General features: G+C 45.1%; 1 protein-coding gene across 8 annotated transcripts in view; it reads right to left on the bottom strand.

Annotated features, from left to right (window-relative positions):
- Positions 1-8,656: 8,656 nt before the first annotated feature.
- The window catches only part of tns1a (tensin 1a), a 102,683-nt gene continuing 96,814 nt past the window's right edge, over positions 8,657-14,525 (bottom strand). For 7 of the 8 annotated variants that reach the window (XM_035525632.1, XM_035525635.1, XM_027020138.2 and 4 more), the window contains 8 exons: positions 13,887-13,982; positions 13,440-13,517; positions 12,892-12,963; positions 12,550-12,579; positions 11,328-11,496; positions 10,972-11,040; positions 10,835-10,864; positions 8,657-10,707 (listed from right to left, as the gene is read on the bottom strand). In XM_035525632.1, the coding sequence (XP_035381525.1) occupies positions 10,566-10,707; positions 10,835-10,864; positions 10,972-11,040; positions 11,328-11,496; positions 12,550-12,579; positions 12,892-12,963; positions 13,440-13,517; positions 13,887-13,982 (686 nt within the window). In that variant the 3' untranslated portion in view covers positions 8,657-10,565. The remainder of the gene's footprint in view (positions 10,708-10,834; positions 10,865-10,971; positions 11,041-11,327; positions 11,497-12,549; positions 12,580-12,891; positions 12,964-13,439; positions 13,518-13,886; positions 13,983-14,525) is intronic. The other variant, XM_035525642.1, reaches the window with a different exon arrangement.

Here is a 14,525-nt window from a genome sequence, read left to right as displayed (position 1 = left end):
CCAGTGAACACACCGGAGCTCTTCAGACCAGTTAAGATGCTTCCTTTGTCTTGCGTGGGAGGTTCACCTTTGCCCTGATCTACTAAAGGTAGACTGACACAGGCGTAGGTGTATCTGCCACGGATGGAGGTTTTTATCTTTTTTAAAAACCTTTTTTCTTTTAAGGAAGCCGTGTAGATGTGGTGAGGGCTAAGGGTTTGGGTTAGGGGTTAGGGGTTAGGGTTAGGGTTAAGGGTTGCGGGGAGGCTCAGGGCTGTCTGTGTTCAAAAGGCCACAAGATACCAGGCTTTCCGCCATATGCGCCTTTCACAGCTGAACTGAAACTATCCCTTCTGTTACAGTGAGGACACCAGGAGGCCATTGGGTTGCCTTGCAGATCTTTTTAAACAGGGAAACAGTAATGCATTATCCCCCCAAAATGTAGAGAGTCACAGCTCCGTAATGGAATCTACTGTTAATTTCAGATGTGTTATAGGTTTCTTTAATTTAATTTCTCTCCCAGGCCCTACATAACCACAATAGGACACAGTAGATTTTTTTAATACAATGCCCTCGGCTCACAGAGCTCAGAATGACTTTATCAAATCTCCATGAGAGTAAGGTTGTCTCGTAAAAAGCTGCGGAGATGTAATAACTCGCACTCGGCTCATGTGATCGATGTCAAAAAAAAAAGAGCAAATGGAACAAAATGAAATGTAGAGCAGCGTGCAGGCACTAGGGTGGAGTTTACAGGGAGCAGGGTGGAGCTTGCAGACCGAAGGGTGGAGCTTTACGAGTGATGGGGTACAGCTTGCAAGGAGTAGGGTGAAGCTGGCTGGCAGCGGGGTGGAGTTTGCGGGGAACAGGGTGGAGCTTTCCAGCAGCAGGGTGGAGTTTGCAGTCAGCAGGGTGGAGCTTGCCAGCAGCGGGGTGGAGTTTGCAGGGAGCAGGGCGGAGCTTGAGAGGCATAAGAGAAACATGTCATACGCTCTTTGCGAAGTTTGGACATCACAAGACTTAAAATGTGAGGGATGGTAAGAGTCTCTCTGAGTGGCTGGTCTGCTCCGCATTACGACCCTTGTGTAAAATTGCTGTTGGCAGTTCTTAATGTGTCCATTTTAATGGTAACATAAGCCCGTCGGTAAGGCTCACGAGAGAACAGAGGTTTCAGTGGAACAACAAAGGAAAGTCTTTGAAGAGAAAGAATCAGGAAGCTTCCAGACACACCAGAGGCAGGCTGGGATTGATTAGTGCTAGCTGAAGCGCAGCGAGGATAATGACGTGTCACGTTTAAGATTCTATACCACCGTGCTTCTGCAACACATCAGAACAACAAAACGATGCATAAGAGGTGACTTTGTGCATATGAGTGTGTATAAAGTGTGTGTGTATGTGTGTGTATGTGTGTGTGTGTGTGTGTGTGAGTGTTTGCAATGTGAATTCCACAACAGAAGGAAATATTGCTCGAGCAGCTAGATTGATATTATGACGAAGGAGAGATTGTGGATAAATGGGACCCAAACAAAACAAACTGATTGTTCCGTCTGATAAAGACAAAATCTTTTCCCACACATAACTGCTGTCTGCACGAAAGCACATGATTCCAGTAGAGGCTGACTTACAAAACATACGATCACATACAAGACACAGTAAACACCATGACTGCACAGGGAAAGGCTTCTTTAACTGTTTAATAGATTTGTTTAGAAATTTAGTACTGACATAAACCTTTTTCTGGTTTTGTTCAAATCTTAAAATCAAAAGTTACGTAGGGTGTATCCTAGAGCTGTGTGTTCATGTAGAATCTGGAGTAAGTGTATCTCTAAACACTCTTACATAAGTGGATTTATGCAATCGAATGTCTGTCATTACATTTAAATGAGTCACAGTATGGTACTGGTATTGGTCTCATTATTTCCACCCACTTATGGACAGAATCAAGTAGACTCTACCCAACCGGACTCTGGAATAAGACTCCATGAACCATTTTTGCAGAACGCGTAACAGCTGGAACCGTGACGACGATGCTGTATCAGGGATGCTGTTATGTCGTGTCTACATGAAGCTCCATCTCTAGAAGCACACCTCCACCTCAGTCCAACTCTGCCTGAAGGAGAGACACCCACGTAAACAGAAAACCTTCGCCACCAGGTTTTTATCATGTGTGATTTTAACAACCATGAAGTTAAAAAGCTAACAGAGAAGGCCCCCATTCTCAGAGCTCGGATCCGTTCCTGGAAAGGGTTGTGAAATGGGACTCTGCTGCTCGGCCGGAGTGTCCAGCCCGCCGGACAGCTGGAGTGTACATAACTCCAGAACACAACTCACGAAGAACCACCCTAACAAAGGCAGCCATCATTCTCATTGGCTTGTCAGAATGTGAGTTTCTCCCGTACGGTGTACAGGACGCCTACAGTCAGCTGCGCTGGGAGCCCAGAAGACTCTCAGCAAAATTTACAGAGCCAAGGAATCCAGAGGACCTGAGAGAAACCTCCCACATGCTGCCAAGCTTGTCCAGCCTGCTGCCATTCCCACCCACCGCTCTAGAACTGCACTCGTTGAACAGAAGATTAGAAACGGAAACTTTATGGCAAGTCTCGAAGCCTGGAAGCTGTAGGTCAGAACATCTCCTGGTACTGGCGAGGTGGGCGAGGGCTCTCTAGCGTGTCCGGTGTCTGAGGTGCGGGTTGAAATCATGGTACATCACGGGTACCAGCTGGCCAGTAACCCTGTCCAAACGGTCTTGATTAGCTGTTTATACCTGCCTGCTGCAGTGCGGAGGCTGTTCTCTGTCCAGCGAATGCCTGTGGCTTAGTAATATTTTAATGTGTAGAAATGATCGTCTTCTTTGTGTGTACCAGACAGAATTTTTTTTGTGAAAAACTACTTCAGTGCTGGTGATAGACGAAATTGCAGAGGGAACAATTTGTCATTACAACACATACCCCGAGCTCCCAACTGAAATGTCACACCTTAATCACTGCCCGCGTTAGCGGCTGGGGTTTAGCTGATTCAGGTGCAGACTGCAGGCCAGAACAAATATATCCAGCCAGTGAAGGATTGGTCCACATGTCATGCACTGCAGATGTCATTATGAAATAGGATCAGATTCTTCCATCATGTCCAAACACACCTTTATGTCTCCTAATAGAGCCTGATACAGGGGTAACCTTCTGAGAGTACCAGTTAACCTTCCATTAGCTGTACTGGTGATGTGTTTGTACCACTTAACCTTCCATTAGCCGTCCTGGTGACGTGTTTCTATTATAGCAGTTCGTCCTTGGTTTCATCAGTGAAAGATTTATTGCTGTATATATACAAAGCCATATTGGTCAGTGGTAAAACCTTTAATTCAACCCTGACTTGGTGTGACTATGAAGGAGATGCAATAGGTGTGATTTAAGATGTGTTCACAAACATCGGAAGAGACCCTTTCCCATCTATATGCATATATATATATATATATATATATATATATATATATATAATAAAGTGCATGTCTATATAATATACACACACCTGTACCACACCAAAACACTATTTTGTTAGAGAACTCTCTTTCTTTCTCTCTCTCTCTCTCTCTCTCATGCGCTCTCTCTCTCTCTCACACACACACACACACACACACACACACACACACACCCTCATGCCAGGTGGAGCTGTTGTGCATTCCACAGGGGCAATAAGTTTGTTTGAGTGCCGGGTGTGCCTCCTGGGGTAAGACAGTACTGTAGAACACACACATCTACACTCTGGTGAACAAATTACAAGAAACTTTGTAAAGTGCTTTTTCTTCAGTATCAAGTATGATTAATTGTCAGCAGAGAAACATGATTCTTCTATTGTCCATGCAATGAAGAATGTTTCAGACATAACAGGAGTACAGGAGAAGATCACTACTGTTCTTTGCTCAAACACAATCAACTGAAGTCAGAGTGTTTGAGGTTAGCTTGGACAGAACAAATACGGATGTGATTATAGGAGCCTCACTTGATGTAAATGGAGAAAAGAAAGAGAGAGAGGTTAGAGAGAGCAGTTAGAGACAAGTTAGAGAGAGAGGAAAGAGAGATCAGTTAAAGAGGTTAGATGGAGAGGAAAGAGAGAGCAGTTAGAGAGAGCGGTTAGAGAGAGGTTAGAGAGAGCAGTTAGAGACAAGTTAGAGAGAGAGGAAAGAGAGATCAGTTAAAGAGGTTAGATGGAGAGGAAAGAGAGAGCAGTTAGAGAGAGAGGTTAGAGAGAGAGGTTAGAGAGAGCAGTTAGAGACAAGTTAGAGAGAGAGGAAAGAGAGATCAGTTAAAGAGGTTAGATGGAGAGGAAAGAGAGAGCAGTTAGAGAGAGAGGTTAGAGAGAGAGGTTAGAGAGAGCAGTTAGAGAGAAAGGTTAGAGAGAGTGTGGTTAGCTCAGAGCAGTACCTCTCCAAACCTACAGAGGGTAATGGCTTGACTATGGCTTACCCTGCATCCACAGTTCCAAAATTAGAAACAGGTGCTAATATACTCTGAATTAAAATCACGTTGAAGAGTAGAGGACTTGTTTTGGGGTATGGTTTTTTTTCTTCTTTAATCTGCGAACAGCATATTCGGAGGTTTGCTTTATGGGTACAGGTTATATTAACGAGCAAGGGATGAAAGGGGAAAAGTTTGACATTGAATTTCAGTTCAGCCTGCTAACAGCTTGCTAATGCTGTCTTGGTTTATTACCTGGGTTCCTTTTGTCACCATGTTAGCAGTTATATAAATACATTTATATGGATTGGAGCTGTCTGCCTTTATAAACATTTGTGAAAGAATGGATCACTCCAAAGAGCTCAGTGAAGTCGTGTGTGGTAACAAGTCTGTTTGTGAACTTTCTTCTCTCCTGGATATCCCACGATCAGCCATGTTATTGAAAAGTGGAAGCGTTTAGGAACCACAGCAAAGTTCCAGAGCGGAGACACCGAACGCTGAGCAGAGTTCCAAACCTCCTCTGGCATCAACATCAGAGCAGAAACTCTGCGCCAGGAGCTTCACGGTACAGCTTTCCGTGGAACAACTGCATGCCAGCCTTACATCACCGGGCGTGGCGCCGAGCGTCGGATGGAGAGGCGTAAGGCAGGCCACCACTGGACACTGGAGCAGTGGAAAGGTGTTCTGTGGAATGACAAATCACACCTTTCTATCTGACAGACGGATGGACCAGTCTGGGTTTGGGGAAGGCCAGGAGAACGTTACCGGTCTGACTGTGTTGGGCTGCCTGTAAAGTTTGGCGGGGGAGGGGCAATGTTGTAGGGTTGCTTTTTAAGGGTCGGCCGAGACCCCTTAGTTCCAGGGAAGGGAATTCTGAATGCTTCAGCAAGACAGCCTGGATCATTGCATGCTTCCAACTTTGGGGAAGTTCCTGACGCCGCCCTAGTGCGCAGAGCGAGGTCCACAGAGATGTGGTTGGGTGAGTCTGGAGTGAAAGGACTTGTCTGGTCCAAACAGAGCTCTGACCTCAACCCCTTCCAACACCTTTGGGATGAACCAGAACAGAGTTCGTTAGCGGGGCCCTCTCGTCCAACCTCGGTGTCTGACCTCACACAAACCTCTGTCTGACCTCACCTCAAACGTTCTTTTTGGAAGAATGGACAAAAATTCCCACAGACACACTCCAATATCTTGTAGGAAGCTTTCCAGAAGAGTGGAACCTGATATAGCTGCAATGGGAAGACTGACTCCGTACTAACGCCTGTGGATTTCGAACGGGACGTCATAAAATCTCTGGAAGGAGTAAAAGTGTGGGTGTCCCAATACTTTTGTTCACACAGTGTATATGTCACTCACATCACTCATGTGTAAACTGAATTCCTGGAGTTTTACTAAGGATCCTACAGCTAATCTAACAAATCCCCTCTTTTTCATACGCTCCAGTGACTATTCCTAGACTGCAGCTATGATCGGCGTTAGAGGCCGTGGAGTTCTGCACCAGGCCAGCACTTTTGAGATGCGGTCGCGGTATTGTTTTCACATCTTGTGTGTCTGGATCAGGGCTTTTCTTTCCATTACAGTGCGGTCAGGCGTGGGTCTCAGACAAAAGAGCGACCGCGCCGAAGTCAAACAGGCGTGCGGCAGAGTCAGGGCTGCTAAAGCAGAACGCCCAGCCGCACGCATGCTCTCCCCGGTGACGGCTTGTTTGCGCACACAATCTGCCAAGCGTGTAACAGTTCCCTTCAGAACCCAAGAGGGCCCACTGTATGGACAAGTAACACAACAGCTCATGTTTAGATGAATGGCCTCCAAAACAGAGAGCCCTCGAGTGTTGAAGGAGCTTTAAAAAACACTCATTACTGTGCATAACCATTTGTCTTTCGCATCATGCACTGTGGGCTATATGTGCACATATTTAGATGCATAGGTGTGTGTGTGTGTGTGTGTGCGTGTGCGAAGAAGAGTGTGTGCACCAGCCTGCTGTGTGCGTAGCCAAGCCTCTCGTGACCAGTTTCACACCTACTAACACAACTTCCCATTGTGTGTATGTATGTGTATGTGAAGAGTTTAGCTTTGTGATGAACTAAGTCAAGAAATGCTGATGCGGTTTCCAAATGCATTGCTAAGACACATACAAAGATGAACACACACACACACAGATGACAGAGAACAGTGTGTTCTTGCATTGACTAGCATCAGCAGCTGGCTATCCTCAGGGCTCACATACCTATCTTGTCTAGTTGACAGGTACAGTGCTGTGTGTGTGTGTTTGCATACGTGTGGGTGTGCACGCGTGCGCACGCATCCATGCGCATATGTACGAAACATGTTTACGTTTCTCAGAAAAGCGTCCAGAGGCCCTGCGATAGCCATCCTCACGTCCCCTCATCGGTCAGCAGGAAGGAGGAGCCCCAGGGAGCCCAGCAACGCAGCGCTTATCTGGCCCTTCTGCAGGCCGAGCGTCTGCTCAGCCTCCTGTGCCTTATCTCCAATCGGACGCGAGGTGGGTATCAGGGCTACGCAGGCTGCTGAATCAGGGCTTCAGAGGAGCCCAGGCAGAACCAAGGTCACCTGCTCTGGGAATGCACTGAGTGGTCAGTCACCCTGAAGTCATGGCGAACGGGTATAAACAGAGTGGGTGACCTTTACTGTACCTGTCATGGTACTTAACAGATACCGCCATTCTTTGGTCCCACACATACTGATATTGGCCTAAACTAACGGAAACCAACCCTAACACAGCAAAAGAAGAAATGGGAAAGAAGAAATGTGGTATACGACTAATATCTGCTATATAAGAGGTCACTGGTCCTCCATGTGCAAAAATACTGCCACCTGCTGTCAGTACCGGGTACTTCTCCCTGAATTACAAAGTTTACCACCAGCGCTTTTCTAAGAGCTTTGGTAATTACCTTGGTTATGGAATAAGTATTTACTGTGTCAATGTTCTTGTAAATCTTCTGTGTGAGTGATGTTGCTTTTCTTGTAAACAGTAATGCCTACTAAAAGCACTGAAAGTAGAACAGCTAATAAACAAGTGATTCAGTACTGTCCAATTATTATTATTATTATTATTATTATTATTATTATTATTATTGTAGTAGTAGTATTGCTAGCGCCAGTGATTTTCAGGTAATATCAAGGTACAGGGTGAAAAAAATTGTCGCGGACCGCTCACCCCCCACGAGTCACGTGGTGCGGCCTGCCGCTTGCAGGGTTCGTCTGCTTGTGGGCACACACTTGTACAGGGTTTAAGACGTTAAGTGTTTGTATGTCTATTTAAACCAATGTCATTGTAGCCCTGTAATGTTGAATATCTGTGTAGATGTTATGCTTATGTGTATCGTCTTCAGTTTCGTGTGGGTTATCCGTTAATGTTATATGTGAGTTTGTTACTGTGTGTTGTAGGTAAATAAACGTCACTGTCACCGTCGAGCTCTGATCGTCCTGTTCCACACCCAATGGCACTTGGGCTAGCGTTACAAGAATTAGCTTGGACCTATAAACAATCTTTAATATCAGAGTTGTATTGCTTTTAATGTTGTTGTTTTTTTGTTTTGTTTTTTTTTTTCATTTTTCAGGGACAGTGAAGAGGCAAAACGAAAAACAGTTAAGCCAGAGAAACAGTTCAGCCATGTAGTTCCTCCCTACCTTTCACCTACGCACACAGGAGCCATGTCTCTACGCTACGCCACAGTCTTTTCTCTTCTACAACAAATCTGTGCCCTGTTCAGGCAACACCGATCACCAATACAACAGGCCACTCTTTTGAGAAGATCTTTTAAAATTTTTTAAAGAAATAAATAGCTAAAAAAAAAATCACATTGTAGCCCAGGCTGTTGATATGTTGAACTGTGTGAAGTGGATACAGGAGACCATATAATCACATCAGGCAGGACTAGAAGCAATCTCTTCAGGACTAGAAATAATCTCTTCAGGATTAGAAGTGATCCCTTCAGGACTATGGTGAAAGCATTGAATGTCAGATGTTATCTGGTATCTCAACTATATGAATTCCACGCGCCCGAGTTTCGGTAAGATCTGTGTCCTGAACTTGTGCGTGTGCCCAGAAGGGAGCAGCTTCCCACACACAGTACGCATTAACCAGGTCTGATCGGATTTCTGTCAAATCCGTAAGTGCTGGACATGGGGTAAAGGAGTAAAAAAGCAAAGTCAGGTGACATTACAGAGGGCATGCTGGGTCAAACTCAGCTGACATTACAGACGGCACGTTGGGTCAAATTCTGTATTTCTTTGGCAAACATACTATATTGCATTGCCTTTTTTACATTCCTAAAGAAAACAGCGACTAGTCACTGTTTGCTTGAGCAGTAACATCAGTATCTTTTGCATCGTAAATCTCAGCTGCACGGTAGACGGTAGCATTCGTGGAAAACCCACGCTTGGCGGTGAGCACAAATCTTTTTTTCGGTACGTCTATGTTCAGGATTCATGCCTTCATCGATCTTACAGAACCTAACAGTGGCACAATGAATACATATTCAAAACAAAGTGACAAGCTCAAACAGACACTTTACATCTCATGTGTTTAAGAGCTCCTTAAACACCTCCCAGGTTTTGACATCCTAGCCAAAATAATTTTTTTTCAACACTGTAAATTTTCCTGAAGACTTTACAATATTTTTTGTTCAATATAATGTATTAGTTACTTGAGAGTAACATAGCAACAAAAATAAATACTTAATGAATGTGATCTTTTTTGTTTCCTAGTAATACATACATAGCTAGTAATATTCATTTCCATATCTATTATCAATTGTGGTTAGCTTATGTTGTGTGAGTGCATTTGTTTAAAAGTCAGGTGCTGACACAGTGACCAAAGAGCAGCCTGTGACTTCACAAACAATTTAAAAAAATAACTCATCTACTTTTTTTTAGAGTGAAATAAAACCCTGTTCCAGTGAGGACACAGATGGTACGAGCACTTTGTTTTTTTCTTTTAGTTTCTTGTTTGTTTAATCTTTTTTTTTTTGTACACCTCCGCTTCACTGGGAGGGATACTCAATATTAATTTTAGACCTTTCTTTTAAGGGATGTAAAAAGCGACTCTACACATCTACGCAGACCTAGCAGCTTCTCAACACGTTCGTCCTCGGCAGGCGCGGGAAGCCAAGGGGCAGGGGGAGCCAGATCACAACGCAGGGCGCAGGAAGCGAGCACTAAAGGTCTACTACCGCGTGCAGGGAGGGATCTGGTGAGATCCGTACTGTTCTTAGGGTAGAGAGAGAATTCAGCGAGCTGCCGCCTGTCCGATTCCCCCCCTCTTCCCGTCCTCCGCGCAGGGAGGAGACACTGTCCCTCAGCAGTACATTCAGGAGTCCCGCGTCCGCAGGCAGGAGCACGTCCAATGCAACACCTCCACTCGGCGATCCACTCGTTAGGCCTGGGCGAGGTAATCGTATTATTGCCAACGTTGGACCACAGTGTGTTTGATTTGATTTACTCGTTTCACTCCAGAGACACTTTTGGTCTGACGGGGAAGGTCGTAGGTGAAGGGACAGCCGTCTACATAGCAGCAAGCCGAGGTGTTCAGGAAGGACCACTCATCTACAGGTCAAGGGTCATTGCAAGCAAACATGCAGATGTTTTCTTCATACTTTTTACAGGAGATCAAACAAATAAATTAATCCCAAAGGATTTTCTTTTTTGACTTTTTTGTCTAAATCAATATTCTATTGCAAAAAAAAAAAAAACAAAACAAACAAACAAAACTTTGATATGGCATACTTTTTTTCTGAGCTCTACCTTTGGCTGTTTAACCATATCCTCTTGCATGTTTTTTTTTTTTTCGTTAAAATATTTTTTTTTTCCTTCATTGTTTTGAATGCAAAGCGTGCTTTTCCAAGATAAGGTGTGGGATTAGCTGCACATCGCTCCGTTGTGTCCATGAGCGTCGCAGCAGCTCGAGCGCCTGCATGAGCTCCATCTCAGCCCCCACACAATAAAAGTCATTCCCAAAATCTCAGCTGCTAGAATAGTTGCTAGAATAAAAGCCCAACCGTCAGGTGTTATTCAACAGAGAGAAACAAATTATGTCCATGTGGAAAATTGAAGAAGTGAAGAACAGGATGGATCCTCTTTGGCGGGGGGAGGACTGGACACAGCGGCTGGCCAGATGGCTCACGGTTTCTGGGCGTTCATCATGACTTTAGACACAAAGCTGACGATGGCTGTGGCCGGCTGGTCAGAATCCAGCTCAGCGAACAGGTGGCTCACGTTATCCGTCGTGCTCCCTTGCTTTCGTGCCACGAAACCGAAGAACCTAATGTTTAAAATGCAGAAAACAGCCATTGGAAAGAGACTGTCAGCTACACTGAACAATTTTTTAGAAAGACACAGTCAGCTGCGCTAGGATGGAAGATTCTTAACATCTGGAAATGTGTTCTTACGTAGCTTTGCCTCCATCTGCCTTGGTCCACCTGTTGAAGAGAGAAGAGATGACTAAAGAAACTGCAAGTTTGTATCTCAATATACTTTTGATCACACATGCAGTACCCCGTGAAAATTCCCAGTGTATGATACTTACTTCCTGTCTTGTGGGTCTACATTGCAGTAGGTAACTGTGTTGATAGGATAATGACGACGGAAGAACAGCCTTCAAAAGACAATTATATCATTTATTATTTAAATATTTATATTAATATCTGGTTATGGAATGTTCAAGGTGTACACCCAAATACAATAAACATAGTAGCAGGTCACCATAAACGTCTGCTGTTGGTCACTGCACAGAGACGTGTTTATTTCATATTTTCTTTATCTTTCCAGTTAGAGTATAAACGTTTGCTAATGTCAGACAGCATATATTAATTCTTACCAGCAAGAGCTACAAGCTTGGTTATTTCTAACTGTTACAGTCGGACAGGAACGGTCTAAACTCACTTTCTCTGATTGTCAGTTAGAGTGATGCCCTGCAAAGACACTTTGAAGTGAACCACGGTTGCCATGGAAGCAGTGGTGGTGTCTAGGGTCTCGCTGATAGCCTTGGCCACAGCCTGGGGGCCCGTCAGAGACTCCATGTCCACCGAGTGTATGTACAGAACACTGCAAGCTGCACAGCAGAGGGGACAGGAAACACAACAGGGCAGGAGCAATGGTGTTTCCAGGGGGAAGAAAATATTCATCCATGACACAGAGTAATTTGGGGCCACAGCATAACATCAACATGGAAGAGAAATGAGTAATGACACACTTAAGTGAAGTACAGTTGAGTGACGACACACTTAAATGAGGTACAGTTGAGTAACAACATACTTAAGTGAAGTACAGCTGAGAAATGACACACTTAAGGTGAGGTTTGTTTGAGTAATGACACACTCAAGTGAGGGTCATTTGAGTAATCACGCACTTAAGTGGGGAATGTTTGAGTAACAACCCACTTAAGAGAAGTAAGTTTGAGTAATGACACTTAAGTGATGTATGTTTAAGTAATGGCACATTTAAGTGAGGTACAATTCAGTTATGTATGAAGCATGTTTCATTAACACACTTAAGTGATGTTCGTTCGAGTAATGGCATACTTAAGTAAGATACATTTGAGTTTGCTGCAGTTTCGTAGTCACGAGAGCATAAACACTGTATTGTACTGGCAATGTTCTATTAACACAGTCATGGCACTGGAACCTACAGAAGTACTGCCCATGCTCGTCATCACGCCTGCAAAATCCTTTATGCTTTAGCTGTTTTGAAAGAAAAAACCCAAAGCCAGAAGCACCACAAGGTGGTAGAAAAGAAAAGTTAGGTAAGATAACAAATAAATCTCTCCTGCTTTCTAGAGGAGTGGTCATGTGACTAACTATTATTACATTTTACAGCATTTAGCCAATGATTTTATCCAACACGACAATGCTGAGTGAATGCAACTTGAGCAATTGAGGGTTAAGGGCTTTGCTCAGGGGCCCAACAGTAGCAATTTGACAGTGGTGGGACTTGAACTGGTAACCTTCTGATTATTAGTCCAGTACCTGAACCACTGAGCGACCACTGTCCATAGGATTAGTAACCATTATTAGTAAATGACCATGCACATCACTGGGGAAGAGGAAAACGCACTGCTGCTAGTAGCGTGAAACCACAGCTGACAGAGACCAAAGGCCATAATTACCATGAGACTCCTCAGGAGGCTTTGCTGGCCCTGGAATGGTGTAGGAATTACATGGATAATGAGGACACAAAGGAAATACACTCACACACACACACACAGTAACAAGTGAAGCCCACAAGGGTAGGAGAGAGAAGACAAAAGAGCTTCACACAGAAAAGTGTAAGAAAAGCCAGAAACATGAAAAGATAAAGGCAGGTGAGAGAGAGAGAGAGAGAGAGAGAGAGAGAGAGAGAGAGAGAGAGAGAACACTAGATAAAGTACAGAAAGCATGAGAGTGTGTAAGAGAGAGAGAGGGAGGGAGAGAATGAGAGATGTGGTGTGGGGGGGGGGGGGTACATTCACCTGCTCCTAGTTTCAGAAGCTCCATTGCAGAAGTTGTCGGTGTGACCAGCTCTGATGCCTCTTCGTTTGGATCTGCTCGTGAAAGCACAATGAGACGTGAGACACAATCCCGAGACGTGAGACGGACACACTCCCGTGCACAGACTTGGCCATACAGACAGGACAGGCCGTTCCCAAAGTTTAAAGGAATGGGCGTCTCCGTGGAACACAGAGAGGAGAGAGGGATGGAGAGAGGGATGGAGAGAGGGATGGAGAGAGGGGTGGAGAGAGGAGTGTAGAGGGGGATGTAGAGGGGGTGTAGAGAGGAGTGTAGAGGGGGATGGAGAGGGGGTGTAGAGAGGAGTGTAGAGGGGGATGGAGAGGGGGTGTAGAGAGGAGTGTAGAGGGGGATGGAGAGGGGGTGTAGAGAGGAGTGTAGAGAGGGATGGAGAGGGGGTGTAGAGAGGAGTGTAGAGGGGGATGGAGAGGGGGTGTAGAGAGGAGTGTAGAGAGGGATGGAGAGGGGGTGTAGAGAGGAGTGTAGAGGGGGAAATTGACATGTCTCTCACCTCTGGTGGGGATCATGAGCTTGCATGGCAAAGCCAGCGGTGTGATGGAGTGTTGGTACACCAGGGCAGACAGACATCCTGTAGACACACACACACGCACGCACACACATGCAAACATACACACACAGAAAGAACACGCACACACACACACACACGCACACAGAGAACACACAGAGAACACATGCACACACACACACGCACGCAGAAAGAACATGCACGCATGCACACACACACACACACACACACACACACACACACACACACACACACAGAACACAAAAGCCCCACATGAGACAAAATTAATGTTTACAAATATGCTGATGGATGGTGCACTACAGAAACAGAAACCTAATAAAATAGAAACTATTCAACAGTGGACTAAGTAGGAGAATGTCCAGCTGTCCAGACCAAGGGGGTCGACAGCAGTGTGGAGGGCAAAGCACGCACCGAAGGGAGGCTCGTTGGGACAGCCTTTCAGCCGGACACCTTTGGGGCCAGTCTCAATCAGAAAGTGACGCACCAGTTCGTTGGTCATGTCGCCAGCTTCAGCAGGAACACAGAGCAGAATGAAATGAGCGCGATCTCTCCTGGATGAGTGTGTGTGTGCATGTGTGTGTGTGTGCGTGCGTGTGTGTGTGTTTGTGTGTGTATGCATTTTGTGCGTGTGTCTGTGAATGTGTACTGTGTGTGTGTGTGTTTTGTGCATGTTTGTGTGTGTGTGTGTGTGTATGCATTTTGTGCATGTGTGTATGCATTTTGTGCATGTGTGTGTTTGTATGCATTTTGTGCGTGTGTGTGTGTATGCATTTTGTGCGTGAGTGTGTGTGTGTTTTGTGCTTGTTTGTGTGTGTGTGTGTGTGTGTGTGTGTGTGTGCGTGCATATTGTGCATGTGTGTGTTTGTGTGTGTATGTGTGTGTGTGTGTGTGTATTTTGTGCGTGTGTGTGTGTGTGTGTGTATTTTGTGCGTGTGTGTGTGTGTGTGTGTGTGTATTTTGTGCGTGTGTGTGTGTGTGTGTGTATTTTGTGTGTGTGTGTGTGTGTGTATTTTGTGTGTGTGTGTGTGTGCGTGCATATTGTGCATGTGT

Source organism: Electrophorus electricus, chromosome 1 (genome assembly GCF_013358815.1).
Source record: "Electrophorus electricus isolate fEleEle1 chromosome 1, fEleEle1.pri, whole genome shotgun sequence".
NCBI classification, from domain to species: domain Eukaryota; kingdom Metazoa; phylum Chordata; class Actinopteri; order Gymnotiformes; family Gymnotidae; genus Electrophorus; species Electrophorus electricus.
The sequence above is the reverse complement of the archived record's forward strand: the minus strand, read 5'-3'. Positions and strand labels throughout refer to the sequence as shown.